Source organism: Lathamus discolor, chromosome 4 (assembly GCF_037157495.1).
Source record: "Lathamus discolor isolate bLatDis1 chromosome 4, bLatDis1.hap1, whole genome shotgun sequence".
Classification (NCBI taxonomy): Eukaryota; Metazoa; Chordata; class Aves; order Psittaciformes; family Psittacidae; genus Lathamus; species Lathamus discolor.
The window spans coordinates 41616227-41634444 of NC_088887.1; the positions used below are offsets into that span (position 1 = coordinate 41616227).

The 18218-nt window shown below is 36.5% G+C and overlaps 1 protein-coding gene across 13 annotated transcripts in view; it reads left to right on the top strand.

Annotated features, from left to right (window-relative positions):
- Window positions 1–18218, top strand: part of DMD (dystrophin) — a 1176091-nt gene that overhangs the window by 958870 nt on the left and 199003 nt on the right. For all 13 annotated transcript variants that reach the window (XM_065677219.1, XM_065677222.1, XM_065677220.1 and 10 more), the window contains one exon: window positions 17732–17904. In XM_065677219.1, the coding sequence (XP_065533291.1) occupies window positions 17732–17904 (173 nt within the window). The remainder of the gene's footprint in view (window positions 1–17731; window positions 17905–18218) is intronic.

Here is an 18218-nt window from a genome sequence, read left to right on the forward strand (position 1 = left end):
GCATCATCAGAAGAAAGCTCTTAAGACGTATACTTTTGTGATCTGAAGTTGCCTTGCTTTCCCCAAATATGCCAGCATGTGCAAGATACGCTTTGAAATTAATAATATTGAAAAACAACTCAGCAGTTGTATTTGCCTTATTTAATTCCTGCTGAGATGATTATGCTTCTATTAGCTCTGCAATTATTTTGCACAGCTCCCTTGAAGTATTTCAAGCTGTAGCTTTTTTGATTCTGACTATTTTAGCACTTCAGAGAAAACTTCAAAGGCTGAAGAACAGTGAATAGATGTCACCAAACAATTTATATTTCCGGCTTTGAATTGCTTTGGCTAAGTTCTTGGTATTTCATTCTTACATAGTTTATAGTCTTATATAGTATTTCAGTCTTAATAGTCTTATTTACTTGCAGTAAGTGTCATGTTTAAATGTGTTATTTTTGCATATGAAGAAATGCATGCAGATGAGTGCAACACTGTAGGGTTTAAATACATGGAAGTAGCCGCATGAAAATTTAAGATTTCTATGTATTTCTATATGAAATGCTATTTTTAACAAATATTCTAAATTTATATATGTCTAGGTTTGGAAGTGTGAAAAATAGTATGTACAAATGGGAGACTATTAAAGTTGGTATTTCAGAAATGCACGTACAGAAGTGGAGGTTTGGAAGCCTCTCCTTAGGACTCATTAAAAGCAGGGATGATTTGTGGGAATTTAGCTTTGAAGTGTCGGTACATCTTGACACTGCAAAATAAGATTCCATTATTAATTTTCAAAGTACTGTATTAGATATTGGGTTTGGATTGTATTAATTTTAATTTAGGTGAAGGCTCCACAGGGAGGAATAGTGGCTTGTAAGATGACACACAATTTGTGTCGTAATAAAGTCTGCTTGTATCATATAAACGGTGCAGTCTCTTAACAGAGATACCATTGCACTTTTGAGTGATTTTTGAGGGGATAAAAAAAAAAAAGTATTTTAAACTCTGAGAGACAGAATCCGTAAAAATACTACAGATTGGATTTCAGAAATAGCATCAATTTGAGCCAAGATATATAACAAAGTAGTCAGAATGGCTTTTAAAAAGTCCGGTGTAGGAAGATTTTCCTGCTCCATGGCATGTGAGTGTTTTTAGGCACTGGAACAGGTTGCCCAGAGAAGCCAGACTGGGTGGGGCTTTGAGCAAGCTGGTCTAGTGGAAGGTGTCCCCACCCGTGGCAGGGAGGTTACAACTAGATGATCTTTAAGGTCCCTTCCAGCCCATTATATTCTATGTTTCTATGGGGTGAGTAAACTCAATAGCTTATTGTCCTGGGTTCAGCAGTAGCAGTCGTTTTTCTTCTTTTTAGTAGCTGGTGCAGTGCTGTGTTTTTGACTTTCAGCCTGGGAACAGCGCTGATAACACCGATGTTTTTAGTTGGTGCTCAGTGATGTTTACTCTGACCAAGGACTTTCTGAGTCTCATGGTCTTCCAGGAAGAAGCGGAAGCTGAGAGGAAGCAGAGACAGGACACCTGACCCAAACTAGCCAAAGAGGTATTCCATGCCACAGCACGTCATGCCCAGTATATAAGCTGGAGGGGGGAGTCAGTGAGCTGATGCATGGTTCTGAGTTACCAGCTGGGCTTAAACCATGACACTGGTACATAGTAAATTGTATGTTTTCTAGCTGCATCAGACTTACTGTGAATATACTTTGTGAATACACAGCACATAAGCAGAGCTTACTTAGGATTTCTGCCTGTGCTGCCCTTGATGAAACCACTTAGACAAGCATACTGCACTGCATTCTGAATATATGGTAACATTCCACATTTAGTCAAGACTTAAGTGATTTATCCCTGCAAGTTGTGGACAAGAAAAGTGGTATTCTCAACACTTACAGGGATGGATTTCACTGTGGAGATGGAGAACACATTGAAGAAAAATGAGTATGAGCTAGGCTACCCTAACACACCAACTAACTTTGAACAATGTTTTCTTCAGACTGGCAAAGTTTCTGGAAGCTTCAGGCTTGAAATTTTCTGTTAAATCTTGTGGGCTTAGAAAAGATCAGAGGCTTATTAAAGAAAGAACACTTCAAATGGAACGGTGGCTATAATACAATAAGAAGAAATTTCTGCTGGGAGTGACAACTTTGGTGAGAACATGAAGCCAACTGCATAGATTTTGTTTATTGCAGACCCATGAAAAATACACTTGTGGCATGTCTGTCTTCCCCTGTCGGGTGGGATGGGGGAGCTTTTGGTTGTCCGGGTGATTTTAAAGAGAGTATAGCGTGTGTGCATCAGGAAAACTTCTGGATTTTTCTGACACTTCAGGATATAATGGAAATGCTACCATTGGAAGGGTCTTGGCGGCACTATGATTGATTAGGAGCCCTGCTGAACCACCCGCAGGGTATATGCGTCCAGATAGCAAAAGCCCTGGTGCAGGCTTTGAGACACCTCAAGGAGGGTATCAAAGGGGGAGTCTCCATTTGAGAAAGTGTAAGAGAGGCTGGACTTCTAAATGACATCCACCTGTAAGTGTGTTGAAGGTGTTTAAGGATATGGGAAAGTCAGGGGATGAATCTGATCAAGCTCAGCCCTGTTCTGAGCTAAGATTGTTGTGTGTTATGACAGTAGGCATTGTTTTCAGGTGCGGGAAGATTTTACTGCTGTGTGACCTAGGTGGCTAAAGGAATAAAGATTTATAATTTGATATTCATAGACATCATTTATATTTTATCATTTTTTTATTGGTAAGGAAGTCTTGGAAGAAAAGGAATCATCTAAGAGGTGTCCAATGAAACTAAGAGATGAAAAAAGATGAAAGGCAAAGCCCAAGCCAACATTAGGAGTAGTCAGTGTTGAGTCTTGATACGGTAAAGTGAGGACAACTACTCTGTGACTAATAAATCTGAATAATGATCAGAGGCATGAATAATGACAGAGTACTTTGACACATTGCAGGTGGAAGAATCAAGTAAAATATACCAAACACAGTTTTTGCAATGTGTGTCATGTTTTTAAATAAGCCAAATTATAAACTAGCTAGAGGAAGGAAAGCAAAGAAAATATTTTCTGATGCTATATGTGGTATAATTTATTGATAAATCTTCTAGCAGTGTACCTACTCCCTGCTAACATGCAATTTTGAAGTTGACAGATTATAACTTATTGCTGATGGCAAAAAGAAACTTCAATTTAAGGAAATATTTTGTAAAGCAGTAAAAAAAAAAACACCTCATTTTAAACATTTTCTAAGAAATTAAATTTGATGCTCATGATTTGGTCTCTAGGATAGTTGACAAAGCTTTATTTGAGACTAATTAAAATATTTGAAAAAGTTTCGTATTGTCAAAAAGATTAACGTAGGGATATACATTACCCAAATTAAGAAGACGACTGAACAAGCTAAAACTCTGTTATGTACTGCAGAAACATACCACACTGATCAGTTCTAAGATAGAAAGATTTCTTCTCCCAGCTGTACATGGCTTTCTTAAATTTCTTTCCACACACATATATTTTAAACACTGTACTTGCTGAAAGTTAATTTTCTTGTTACTATTTTTTCTGTCCTTTCAGCTATGGCATACAAAACTATATGGATTTTTCTGTTTTGTATAAGCAAATAAATATTGCAAAGGATCTTCAGGACAGATTGCTAAGATCAGCATCAACACTAAATGTTCTTTTGAACATTTTTTGTTTAAAATGAATCTTGCATATCCAACAAGTTCCCAAAAACTGCAGGGAAGGAGAAGTCCAAAGGCAAATCTAAGATGAAAATTGTTGCTGAAGCCAGTACATGTCAGGAATCAAAAAAAGGCAGTTGGATGCTTTTTTCTTTATTTTACTTCTATGCTTAAGAACCCACGTGCACTGTGCAGTTTGCAGTCCAACGTGCCACCTCTTTCGTCATCAGTACATTTGCAGTTTCTCATCACTGCTCCACAGAACTTTTATATATGTCCTTATACATACACACACTGACAGATTTAATTCTTTGAGGCTATTGGAAGAGCACATAAAGCTGCAGGGCCAGAGAGTTACAAAGATGAAGTGTCTTGCAAGCAATAATTTCTTTATATCCTTAGTCATATAAAAGCTGAGCTTGTGCTGACCTCCATTTATTATCTGCAACCTCTACTACTCTGTGGTATAATGATCTTTGAATTCACACATCACTTACTGATTTTTTGTTGCTTTAGATGAATTTAGTCTTTTTTATCTTGAGTGCAGTTCCTGTTCTCCATAAATGACAAACCTCAAAGACTAATAACAACTGCATTTCTTTATAACTTCTTTCTCTCTTGACCTATCCCAAATAAAATATATTGAATTAATTTTATGTTTTCCTCATTCTTTTTTCAATTCCATCCCCAAAGAGATACTAATAGAAAGAAAAATTCATTTCTGTGGTATTACTTAAGTGTGTATGTAACTGCTGATGACTTAGAATTGAGCCAAATAACAGCAAACAGACTAGTATGAGTGATTTTGTACAGGAAAATAGGATTAATAGTGGTAGGCATTTAAAAGATCAAAGCTTGGCAAGGCAAACTTGGTTATTTGACAGGTTCAGAATTGGTAATTAAAAAGAACACAGTAAGCATCCTCTTTCTGAAGACAGGAACAGATATTGCTCTTTGATTAAAACTGGCTTGTAGACTCATACATCATTCAATCTTTGCCACTTTGAATAGAAAGGTCCAAAGTGTAATAGCTGTCCACTGAAGTTTGAAGGGTGAAGCAAAAAGATGGAAGGAAAAATGTTTACAGTGAAATAAGAGGTCAATAGAAGCTAAGTGGTTATACCATGAAAAAAATAAAAGTTAAATATCAGGAAAAAAATACCAGTCAGGATCTTACCAAGCAGTGAATAAATTCTCTTTCTATAAAGGTGGTGACTGCTTATAAAACAGAATCATTCTGGTGGGTTTATGCTGTGGTGTGACATCACAAGCTTTATCTACTTTGACTTTTGTTTTTCTCTGTCTCCTTCTCTCTTGTGCAGTTTCACTGGTATGCTGAGCTGTGGATTATATTGTCCAAAGGAGTCTGTTTGGATGTTTCAGTGTTACATTTTATTTCTTTACCTTTTGAGCTCTAAACTACCTTTCTTCTTCTTCTTTTTCATTGCTGCAGACATAATTTCAGAATGCTTTTTATTTTCCTGCCTTTTGATACGTATAGTACTCTTGCTTACTTCATTAGCTTCTCTGACATTCGTAAACATGCTCTTTTCTTTGTCATTTAGATCACTTACATCAGCACAGGTGTCTTTGATAAGCTCTTGGACACTGGCTTAAAACATAGCTTTACACTGCTGTACATTAAGTTTCTCATGTCAGTGTTCATGCCTAATTGATTTTGAAAAATAAAAATTCGTAAAGTATGTAGCAAGTATTTTTCTAAAATCTTTATACTGTACCTGTTTCAGCACATTTTTGTTGAATACAGCTGCTTACAAGGAGGTAGTCTTCCTGCCCTGCTGAAGAGGATGTTTTGTGTGTTTGTGGTGGTTAAAGCAGAGAAAAACAGAAACCAGTAGTTCTGAGCATACAGTTATGATGAGGAAAAGGTATTTTCATCTCATCTTATGATGAGGAAAAGGAAAAGGTATTTTCATCTCCTTCATTAGTAGGATATAGGCCTGTATCTCCACCATATTTTTTAAGCAAAAAAGCAAAAAGCTTATGACTGGTGTAAAGTTCATAGATCTACTGTAGAATTGTAACAATTTAAACTACCTTCATTGTGTGCTCAAAGTGATTCTCTCAAACTGAGAAGTACACTGGTACCCAACTGCCTTACATCCTGAGTTACTCATTACATTTGTTTCCTTTTTATAAACGTTTTGATTTCAAAGTATTTTATGATGCTTGTTTTGGAATGCTCTAATTTTTTGTATTTTTTACAGTGGAAGTGTGAGGGATGTATTCATATACATATACAGACAATCTGTGTGTTTCTGTCTGCATGCGTACATATTAGAGAGAAAGAATAGAAAGAAAGGAATATTGGAGTAAAGGTTAGCTGGTTTGATGACAAGTGTCACAGACCAGTTTCCTCTCCTGCCATATATTTTTTTCTGAGTAATTTGCATGAAGTCTGTTGGAAGGGTTACCAAATTCCAGATGACTAAAGTAGAGCTGTCATCACTGGAGCAAAGTCTTGTAGTTTGCCTTTATATATGAAGTATAGATTCAATATATGATGTTCTAGAAGGAACTCTTTCTCTCCAGCTTGGAGCATTGGTGGTTGACTTTGTTGTAATCCAGCTAATCCAGCTGTCTTTCCCAGTCTATACTTGTGCCCAGCATTATTCCATCCTAGGTGTAAAAATCTAGCATCGGGCAATGTTGAATTTTATCCCATTAAACATTGCCCAATGTTCCAATCTGTCTGTATCTCTTTGCAAAGCCTCCTATCCCTCAAAAGTCAAGAAGCATCTTCCATTTTGATATCATCAGCAAACCTGCATTCAACTCCTGCATCTAGATTGTTGATTTTGGGGGAGTTTTGTACACAGACTTAGCCTAAGACACTAGCATGAAGAGCAGGGAAAAGTTAATGCATCCAGTTCAAATGATTCAAGTTTCATAATTCTTTCAAGGAGCTTTCTTTTTGCTATAAAAGCTTGGTTTGACTCTTCAGAGCCAACCATACATTTTCCTTCCTGCTTATATGTCCTTTCACTAGGCCCGTAATCCTTCTGATTAGATAGTTTCAGCAATAGAGATTAAAGCACCACTGTTTGATAGAAAGCTAATCCAGGGCAGTGGTTACTTCTCCATCCCTGAATTTGGGGCGGTGCTGTCTTTGAGTCTTAGGAATCACCTGCTATTGTTGGTAAATCAGTACAGTCTGGGATTCAGAGCTTCCATCCTATCTGCATACAGCTTGGTGTTGTGCTGAATAGACTGTGTTGGATTCTTGGACTTAACTGTGACAACAAGATCATTTTCACAGATCGCTGCTGTGGTATGTGTACGGGTATATTTGAAGGATGGTGATATTCAATTTCGTTTTCATCATATTTTTGCTTATGGAAGAGACTTTGCCACCCTCAGCTTCTATTTTTTTTTTAATATACAAAATACATAAATTGTAAAGTCATTTTTTGGTTTGTTTTTCATTTCCTTTAATCTAGGATGAATTCTGCAGCCCATCATGTCATTTGGCAAGTGAATGAATGTAAAAAAGAGGAAATGTAAAAGGTTTGCCATTATTTCCTTTTTTTATCAGCCTCTAGAATTTCCTCCTACAGAGTATTTGATTTCATTTTGTTTCTTATAAGTCTGCATCCTCCTGAGACATTATTTAAGCAGCAGCTCATTTGTGTCCTCACTTGTGCATGCCCTTGGCAAACAGACACAATTCCTGAGTTACAGGCATCAGAACTTTGAATGTCACTGTTTGGTTTGCGATCTTTCAGCAAGATGGCAAAGGGAACACAAAGCTCCACTGGGAAACTGAGCATCAGTATTTCATTTATTGGTACAGTTAGATTATGAAGCTCTGTATATGCAAGGGTATTTATTTCAGAAAAGTCACTGGTGTGGAAGGAGACTTCTGAATTTTCTCTATTAGCAAGTCAAATATATAGATACTGTTTGAAGAATACAGGAAAATTCTTAGATTCGACTTTTTTATTTTTTTTTTTTTTTTTTAAAGAAGTACATTGGTAAAGGAGCTGAGATAAAGCAAGCTGCCTTTTCCAGAAAGTTTTAGAGAATTTGTAGCTATTAGCTAGCTTGTTCTCTTTTTTTGAGTTGCCAGTTGTCAAGGTTTCTCATACTTAAGAGAGGAAAGTAAGTAAGCTTTTCAATATACAGCCAAAGTTTTCTTACACTAGTGTTCTCAGGAGAATTTCAGTTTAACTCAGTAGGTATTAGAGACAAAAGCAACCTGCGTGAAAGGAAGTTTTAATCTTGATGAGACTTAGCACTGAATAAGTGCACAATGCAGGTGCACTATTATCCCTTGCTCAGTCAGTATTTATTGAATAGTGACATTACTCTGTCAGAATTATCAATGCATCTATGTCATTAGAAGTATTTTTACCCAAAATTGATTAAATGTCAAACGTATGTAGACAGAAGATAATAGGGATAAGTGGCGTTACACTGAATAGCATAACAATGATTATTGCTACGAGTGCCATTAGGGATATTACACTTACCCTGTTTCAGCCATAGGTTGCCTAATTTCATTGTTTAAATCTGTGCAACTTCTTATGCTCATTCAATTGGGTCAAGACAATATCCAGAAACTTCAACAACTAATTCTGGGATATAATTTTTTTACCTACTCTCTCTCTCTCTGCCTCTTCTCTCACCTCTAGCCTGGAATTCCTATTATCAAGACTTCATATGCAGATGTTAGCATATAATCATTATGGGATCCTTTTTTTTGCAATATAGGTTTTTTTTTCAAAGATATAAAACATATCATGTGTCTTACTTTTGTGCATAGTCTTGTGGGACTAAAAGCCATACACAGACCTTTTTAATTCTCTGATGAAAGCAGCAGAGATACTTCAAAGAGGATTATAGGGGAAAAAAAAATTAAATTGTTTCCAGACAGAAAATGTAAATTCTGGCTTTGTTCCTGTGAGCAAACTGCACTCCTTGGCACAAAAGTGGAAGATTGAGCACTCTCATACTACAGAGTAACCCGGATAACTTTGTTATCTTTACCTTCTCACCTTCTAAATTTAAGTAATCCCTCATTCACTTTTTTTCTCTCTATATATATACAAGATTTTGGATTCAGTGTGTTAAAATTTAGTTTTCTACAGTGATATATTCTACAATATGTCATTAAAATATGCTATATTTCACTTGGTTTCATAAAATCATTAATTGCCACGCATATTGTAGAAAACACAAACATACGTTAATAAGATTACTTCAACATGTATTCTGAAAAATGCCTTTGTACTATGGAAGTCATGAGCATTTTGCAAGCCAGTTGTTGCAGCAAGGGTGCAAAGAGGCCAGAAGTTTTCCTGGGGGTTGCATGGTGATTGTGCTAATGTGCGAGAGGGCAGGGCAGCAACACCAGCTGAAGGAACTTTCCGTCAGAGGCTTTGACTCAGAAAGAAGTCCTCAGGGAAGTGCCACCTATCAAATCTCTAGCCGTTTTTGGGTGCCCGGTGTGCCTCCTGTGCCAGGAGACAGCAATGTCCTTACCTGTGGGAGGTATGCTGTGGTTGTAGGAGTTTGCAGCAGGAAGTGAACTACCTGTGTACCAGCTAGGGGTGACAAACAGGAGGTCAGCAGGGCCTTCACAGAGGGATGTGAACAGCAGTGAGAGACAGGAAGTGCACTAGTAGCAAAAGGAAGGCTAAAGAAAATGTGGGCCCGCTGTTCAGCGAGGTGGAGGACGTGATGATTAAGGGCGTGCAAATGTCTAAGGTAATCAATGCCTCTCTTATCTCAGTTTTCACTGGCAGGGTGTGCCTTTTGGACTTTCCAAGGTGCCAAGCCTACTGAGAGTCTGTGAGAGTGAAACGTTACCCAGAAGAACATCAAGTTAGGGAGCTTTAAACCATGCAGCAGTGCATGCTGGGGCCAACTGACTAGAAAACAGCTTTGTGGAAAATTGTATGATAATATGAAGGTCTTTGTCAACAATAATTGGGAGATGAGCTGGCAGTGTGCCCTTGCAGGGGGAATGAGTAGGAAAAAAAAAGGCCAGCTCTATCCTGGGCCCTGTTAACAAGGATGTAGCCAGCAGATCCAGACTCTTCTTAAAGATGGACAGTCACAGGATGGCAATAGGGGCAAGTTGGAACATGGGAATTTCTGATGATATAAGGATTTTTTTTATTATTTTTTTTTTATTTTCTGTGAGTATGGTCAAACACAGGAAAAGGCTCTGCTGTGGAATCCACATTCTTGGAGATACTCAAAACATAACTGGGCAAAGCTCTGAGCGTCTCAGCAAATCTGTATTAATTTGAAGTGCTAGGATGTCAGTGGCATTAGATGCTGTCCAAATTATCCAGTGCGATTTTCAGACTTTGCGTGAGTAACTGAGTGGAAATAAATGTTCATGTAGACAATTGTGCTGCCTTTGTGCTGCTACTGTTTCATCTCTGGAAAAAGGGGAGAAAGAAAAATTAGACATGCAGAAAGTAGCTGTGTAATTATTTTGCTTTGGAAAGACTGCAGCAAAGATTGACAGGGTGAGTGTGCTGACAGAATGTACAGGTATAATAGGATTATAACGGGACATGCATTGAAGTACAGGGTTCAGGACCTGCATATTTTTTTAAGAGCACACTACTTTCTAAAATCTAGAAAACTGCTAGTTTGTAATCAGCCTAATGGTTCTGCTGTCAGAAAATTGTGTGTATGACTACGTTTATGCTATTTCCCTCCTACTGATCGAACCCTCATAAAAAGGTTCGAAAGGCAGAGATCTAAGCCTATTTACAGGCTTCTTGGTAGAGGAGGCTTATTTTCTGACACACAGAACACTGACACCTCCCAGTTTAATACACATGCTTTATTTGTCTCTCAGCCTGTCTTCATAGTAGAAGTGCTCCAGCTCTCTGATCAACTTTGTGGCCCTTCTCTGGACTTGCTCCAGCAGGTCCACATCCTTCTTGTGTTGGTGGTCCTACAGCTGAATGTAGTAATATAGTTACACATGATATTTCTCTCTAATTATGGTTTCCATCTTAGATATAATGACAAGGCAAATAAGCAAACAGTAAAAATAACCATTTTCATTAAAGTTACTATTACCAGACTATACTTCTGTAATCTATCGGTAAGTATTTGGATGGATCAAATCCTAAGTGAAACTCTCTCTATAAATGTAGAAAGCTTTGGTTTCTTTATTTTATCTATTTATTTGTATCTTACTTACATATAAATGAAAGTAGTCATTAAGGGGTTTTCTCCGTCTTTCAGAAAAACACCAAGAAATCCATAAGATTCCCCAAACCTCATGGAATTATCTAATAACTTATGTTTAATTATAATTGAATACAAATGAATTGCTAGATGTCTCATAAAAATTTGGTTTATTACTTCCCTATGAACAGGTGAGAAGTGTAAGGCTTTCTGCTATGTCTGAAAAGCCAGCCTTGTGAATGATGATCTGTACAATAAAAACTTGAGCACATGTTTTGCTTTTAGCTTCCACTTAACCAACATTTGATTCTCTTTTAGAGGACTAACTCTTATTTCCTGTATCATCTGGAAAAATGCGTTGGCATTCTAGAAATGCCTTAATGATATTCATAAGCTTATCTTCCCAAAAGAAACGACCTTTTTATCTTTCTTTTTAATCATGTCATTAGCATGAAACTCAGAGATGTAATCATACCAGAATGGAATTGGGGTCGTGCCATAGGCTAGCTGAATAGGCGGCTTCATGGCATAGTGATGTATAGCCGTTTCACAACAATACATTTAACTCAATTAGTCTGTGCTTTAATTACATTTTAAATCTCATTTGAGAAGTTTTTATTATTATGTAAATTGCTCAGTAAATGCTCTCATTCTAAGACTCAATAAAAGTTTTGCTTATGGACTGGGAAAGCAAATGATATAAAAGCTTGATGGAGGGGCTGAGAGCTTCTTTCCTACTTTATTCGTTGTGAAAGAAACAGCTTGGTTGTGTTAGCTGAGGTGATCTATATAACAAAATATTATACTCATCAGTGTTAGATGCTTTCTGTTAGATATTTTGGAAACAAAATAGGTTCCAAAACTTTAGTTGAATTAGTTGTATTTTGATCTAAAAAACCAAACAAATAACAAAACTTGACAACCAGTTCTTAGAACTATAACATTTAAAAGACAGAACTCCAGCTGACCTAGTAGTATATTGAGAAACAGAAATACTTCAATGTTTTGTTCCATCATTAACCTAACTCATAGTCTTTTCAGTCTAGAACAAATGATCTTACTAAAAAAAAAAAAAAAAAAAAAAAAAAAGTACAAATTTCTTTCTGTTCAAATACTTTGAAGATAATGACTAGCTCACAAGGACAGACTGCCATAAAGAATAGTGCAAAGTGGCCTTCTACTGCTAGAAACAAGCACAGATCAAGTGCACTTTGCACTGAATGTAATACTCATGCTTAAAATACATTTGACCTGCTATGCTGTAGCCATTAATTCAACATCTCCAGAACTTTAACACCCACAGAACCATTCCTCTGTCTAACAGATAGAAGAAAAAGCTGTGATCCCCTAAATCCTGCTATGTGCATATGGATCTTTGTGCCTTCAAAGGCTGCTGGAACCTATGGGGACATTGGAAAATATATCACAAACTTTCTAAACCCTCAGAATTTAATGCTTCAGGCAGAATCAGAAATGTGCAGGAGTTTAGATGTATTTAAATAAAGGCAAGTAGGATGATTAATTTGAAATCCATTCCTAAGCTGTGCTGGTCAGAGTTGCAAAATTCAGAGAGTGACTCAATTTCATGTATCTGTACAAGCCATAAAGAGATTATGAAAAAACTCTTTGAAGCGGGAACCGTTTTTGGTTATACCAGCTGAACTTCCCTGTTGGTAAAAATTTGGAGTTTTCCAAGCCCTAATAGCCTTTCTATTCCTTTCAAGTCCATAGAGCATACATGTATTCTGTATAGATGTTCAGCAGCATTCTTAGAACAAAAAATCTTTTTTTTTTCTTTTTTTTTTCAACAAGTTAGCAAGTTCTGTATTCTCCAGGCACCTGAAATGATGTTTAACCTAATGAGAATGCAAAATAAAAATGGCAAGAAACCCACATTCTCAAAGTTTTGTGATCACCGCAAAAGAACATTAAAGTAAGATTTTTAATCAGCAAAGGTTGTATTTTAAATAAAGGAAGAAAAGGAAGGAGAAGGGACGGAAAAGGGGGGAAAGGAAGTGAGAAAATAAGAAGTCAGGAATGGAGAAGGAAGAAAATAAAGAAAAAGAGGACGGAGAAGAAAAAGTAAAAGGGGGGGATAAAAAAAGGAAGAAAGGAAAAAACAGAAAGGGAAAGGAAGGGGGGAAACAAGAATGGAAAAGTAAGATTGGAAAAGAAAGAGGAAGGGGAAAATTGAAAGAGGAAGGAAAAGAGAAAAAGGAAAGAAAAGTGGAATGAAAAGAGGAGAAAAAGGAAGTGAGGAATGGAAGAAAGCAAGAGGAAAGCTAAAGGGTGAGGAAGAAAAAAGGAAGGTAGGAAAAAAATGGAAAAAAGGGAGATTACATCATTCATACATTTTGTACAGTATAAGAGGTTTAAGAATATATGCTGCTAACTTAAGCTAATTAAAATGTTAATCTGGGTTTTGGGGTTTTTGTTTGTTTGTTTGCTTGTTTTTTTTTCCCAGAAATTATCTAGGGGAAATAAAATATGCTCTGTTAATATAAATATGAAAGGGATGATTATTTCACCTAACTACAGAGATGGAGAGGGATTATAGAGGTGTATGACCTTTGTCTTGTTTTGAGTAACAGCTTTCCTAGCTATTTCAGTATTAGCATTACAGAAACATTATTGTATGGTCTAGTACTTCTGAGCTATGTATAGCCAAACAGGTATTACTTGATGATGTTTTGAGTACATGTATGCAATTATGCAGACTGACTTTTTTAATTACTGTCAATAAAGTTCATTTTTTTCCTCTGTGTTTCCTTTATTAGATGGTGCTGTCTTTAATTTTGTAATCCCCCAAACCTCAATTAATGACATTTATTTCATTAGTAACTTTGTACAGTATGTAGAAAATGTAAAATACTTCACTGGAAATGCAAAGCACAATTCCAGGGATGGAACTGAGTCTGTAGAGGAGGATTTAAATTCTGTAATTTCTCTAAATTATTGCATAATTAATTTTGTTTCTACCTTGTCATCTATGCTGCATTAATTTCCATGTCTTAGTCTGACTCATGTATAGCCCAATGCATGTGACTAGTTCCTTCTTTCTAGGATTTCATTTTACTTCCAGCCTACCAATCCCTCTCTGGTGTACGGCCAAAATAATGACAGATTTTGCCATGTGGCATGTCCTTTATATGTCATGCCTATGTATTTCATGTGGGATATGATTAATTATTTCTGATAAAGTATCTCAAGACATATTGTATTCTTACGGGACTATCTCTGCTATGTGAAGGCTGACAGGACTTTCAGTGCACTAGGTTTCACAGTGATGGCTCTGCTATGTTTTACAGGGCTCCATGTAAAACAAAATGTGGAGCCACAGGTAAATTTCTTTTACCTACCAAGAGGATTAGGACAGTGAGGATGTGTGCTTCTATGGACAATGTTAGCAGCAGTTCCAAGGGGAAGAACTGAGGCAAATGAGAAATATATCCAGCCACTAGCTTTGTAGCCATATTAGGTGTGCTGTCTTACAGCCTTAGTGTACTTCTTCCTGAAATCATGCGTAGATGTTTCAAGGGCTCTGGACAAAAGTGATACAGCCAGAGCAATTTCCTTGCCCTATTTTGTCCAAGAAGATTGTGCTTACAATGAGTTTATTTCATGTCTTTATCATTCTTAGTTCTGTAATGTAGTTCTCTGTAGTATAATAATATAAACACATTTTTAATGTGTAGAAACCTGTAATAGCTATTCAGCAAGATTTCTACAAACAAATATTACAGTACTTTTTATCATCTAACTTTATAGTTCTTCTTAAGAAATGATGATTTCACTCTGATATTCTTTGCAAATCTGCACTTGATGGAGTTATGGTTCTTTCTAAGCAGTGAAGCTCACTCTAAGCAGTAACTTGTGATCAAAAAAGATGGTTTTCATTTTACTATCTGCTCTTTTTAAAGGAATCTATTTCCACCCACCCTCAGTAATAACCACTACAGCAAAAATGCAGCATACAGAGTCAACTTAAGTCCAACTATAACTCCGTAGAATTATACCATGATTGAGTTTTCATCCTCTACAGTTCCTCCATGTGTTTGGACACATTGGAAAAGATGAAAATGCAATAAGCAGTCTACATTTAGTCTATATTATGTGTTTCTTGGTATGATGTGTAATGACAGTATGCTTCTTCAAATAACTTAGTAGTTTCTGAGATGAAATACATTTTCCTGTTTTATTCTTATAAAGTTCATATTAGTCTTTCACTTTATTTTTGAAACATGGAAATTACTTATTTCAGAAAACAAATAAAAAGTGTATAGGACTTTTTCCTGTATGCACTCTGCTTCTCTTAGGAAGAGGAAAGGATCTGAAATGCACCAACCAAAGTGGAGTGAATATTTCTGTTCTTATGCTTCTTTATCAGGCATGCTTTCTGCATATCTGTAATAAACTAAATTTAAGAGCATTCAAAGTACAGTATACACAGGTAATTTGGAATAAGGAAGACCAGGTCTTTAATACTAAGATTTTGATAAGAGTACTTCAGTTTTTTGTATTTGTTGCCAATTTAACTAACTGTCCAAATTTATTGTGATACCATATAGTATTCTGAAATAAAAAAGATATGGCCTGATTTTATTTTTGGGAATATGTGTGTGTCAGGAGAAAAACATGAAGTGTATAGGTTATGAAATACTTTTTCAAAAAAAAAAATGGGGAAGTACATTTTTTAAAAAAAATTGTGTTACAAAATGCTATGAATGAGTGTATGTGTGATAAAACACTAAGAGGGGGTCGTTTTGACAGCTTTCTACTGTGAATAGTTATTCAATGTACATGTTTCACAGCACATGTTCTTGCTGTGGAAAAGGCAGCTGTTTCTATTACCGCCCTGAAACCTAAGAATTTTGTGCAACAGGTAGTTCATATTATAATTCTTTCATTCAGCAACAGATTTATCAGCTTTTAAATGGGGAACTATTAGACCTATACAGACATTAAAAGTTGACTTTTTTACCACAAACTTTATCCTTTCTTACGTATTGTTTTGGCTGTTTATATCAAATTTGTGATACTTAACCTAGCTTAGATAAAATCTCCAAATGCATACATCAAAAGAAAGAAATTTGGTAATAGAGTATTCTTCAGTCAAGCAAACAAAAATAAAATATGGCAGCTGGAAGCTGAAGCTAGCAACATTCAGACTTGAAATTGAGTACACATTTTCAAGTAAGGGCATTCATACCTGGAATGTTATACATGAATATGTACTTTAAAAATGGATTTTTTTTAAAAACAAAATTGCTTATTTAACATTAATAAATAAATACAATATTTATAATACAGTTGCATTCTGCAGTATTCCAAACATTCCTAACTACTTAACTGTTGGGATGACCATCGGTAAAGTAAAATAATTGGATAAGATCTCCTGTACTGTACCAAAGATGTTCCTCCTCAGAATTGCTCCAAATACAATGCTAGTTATTGCTGTGCAAGAAATAGGTATTCAGTGTTTGCAAATGACACATGGAACAGAAATAGGTGACCAAGGACAATCTACTCGTGGTTAGGTGTAGCTAACATTGCAATTAAAATATCAAATAAAACCAATTCAATTAGGAACACGCCAAGTAGATAAGTCGTGTGCTCCCCTCCTACAAAGTCATTCTTCTGAAGAAAATTACAAGTTTCCACTGGGGATTATCTGTGATGCTCTGTTAGCTGGGTCTTGCTCTTAAATGCCATAGATCATTTCCCCTTTCACACTTCATCCTCAGCACTCCCATTTTCAGGCAGCAAGAAAACACCATCAGAGATCTTAGTGCCCAAGTATCCCACGAGAAAATGCAGAGCTTTCTTTACTAGGTCATTTTCTTTGTGTCTTTGTGTACTTTTTTGTTTGAAAGTAGAAGTACTTTCGTGTCTATGTGGCTACTTACAGAGTACATGTGTGTTCATGTGTGTACATGTTTAAATTATTATTATTATTTTTATTTTTATATTTTTTAAAGAGCTCGATTCAACCACTATTTTTTTGCGAATGAATCTGACTTTGTGGATCTGCAGCATGCAAACATCTTGGAGAAGGGCAACTAATGTACAAAGGCTGCATTGAGCGTGTGGGCAGGCAGGAATGTTGGTACCAGGCAGCTCTCTAAAGAATGTTCTTTTGGCAGAAACAGCCATGCTAAAAATGAGGGCGAAAAATGAATTCGAAATGTAGAACTGGCCTGCAGTAACAAAGTGATAAGAAAAGTTGGCTGTTCAACATGAGCTTCTAGTTGCATATTCTAGGTCCTTGCTATTCTGAGGCCCTCCTACAGCCATGGCCCTGACCAGTGTTTTGATACAGCACAAAGTGGCTGTTTATTACTACTGACTGCTGAGGCCTGTGCTGCAAAATGCATTCTGTCAACAGAATGTAAGTGAACTTGGCATTTCAAAGCTCAGCTGCTGCAGATGCGTGGATTTCTTGGAATTGCCATGCAGCAGGACCGGTGTTGCAGTCCCCAGCTCAAACTGAAAATGTTGCATAGGAAGACGTATCATGTGAAGGTCAGATATACCTGAGATCCTGAGGGTTTTCTATTTGTTTGGTTGGGGATTTTCTTCCCTCATCAGCACAGTAAACATATCTTGTCCTTGCTTTGTTGCCTGTTAGGCTAGACTTCCAACTTTCTAAATTTTGTTCAGTATACTCCGTATGGAGAAAAGATCATTATTCATTGCAAATTGCCCTCATGTGAAAGGGAAACATGTATGCCATACACGGTACATAAAAGCACTAATCAAAATCTGTGCTAATTCGATGTTGCACTGAGGATTTTTCCACTTTTTTGAGAAGTGATATTTTCTATGGTTTTGGAAGAGCTCACTTGTATTGTTTTCTATTGCTTCTATAGGAACTACAGGCGGAAATTGATGCTCATACTGACATCTTTCACAATCTGGATGAAAATGGGCAGAAAATTCTGAGATCCCTGGAAGGCTCTGAGGATGCAGCCCTGTTACAGAGACGCCTGGATAACATGAACCTCAGATGGAGTGATCTTAGGAAGAAATCCCTAAACATTAGGTAGGACCTGAATATAAACAAAAGCCTACACTTGCTGTGTAGGATGAAATGCTGCATTTTGCCAGTAAAAAGGTTTATGCTTCTGAGAGCACTTTTTTTGTCCATTTTTAATTTCTTTTCACTATTCTGAATGTTGGCTTAACATTGTAAGAATGATTAGGTCTTTTTGGTGTGAAAATGATAGTAGAGGATTAGGATTTCAGGCATATGATGAGGTTTTGTAATTACAGAAGGAGTGATTAAGATGTTTAAGCTGTAACTGTTCCCCCTCTAAATGTAGGCTTTTTCTAGATCTGCATATGACTTATCAACAA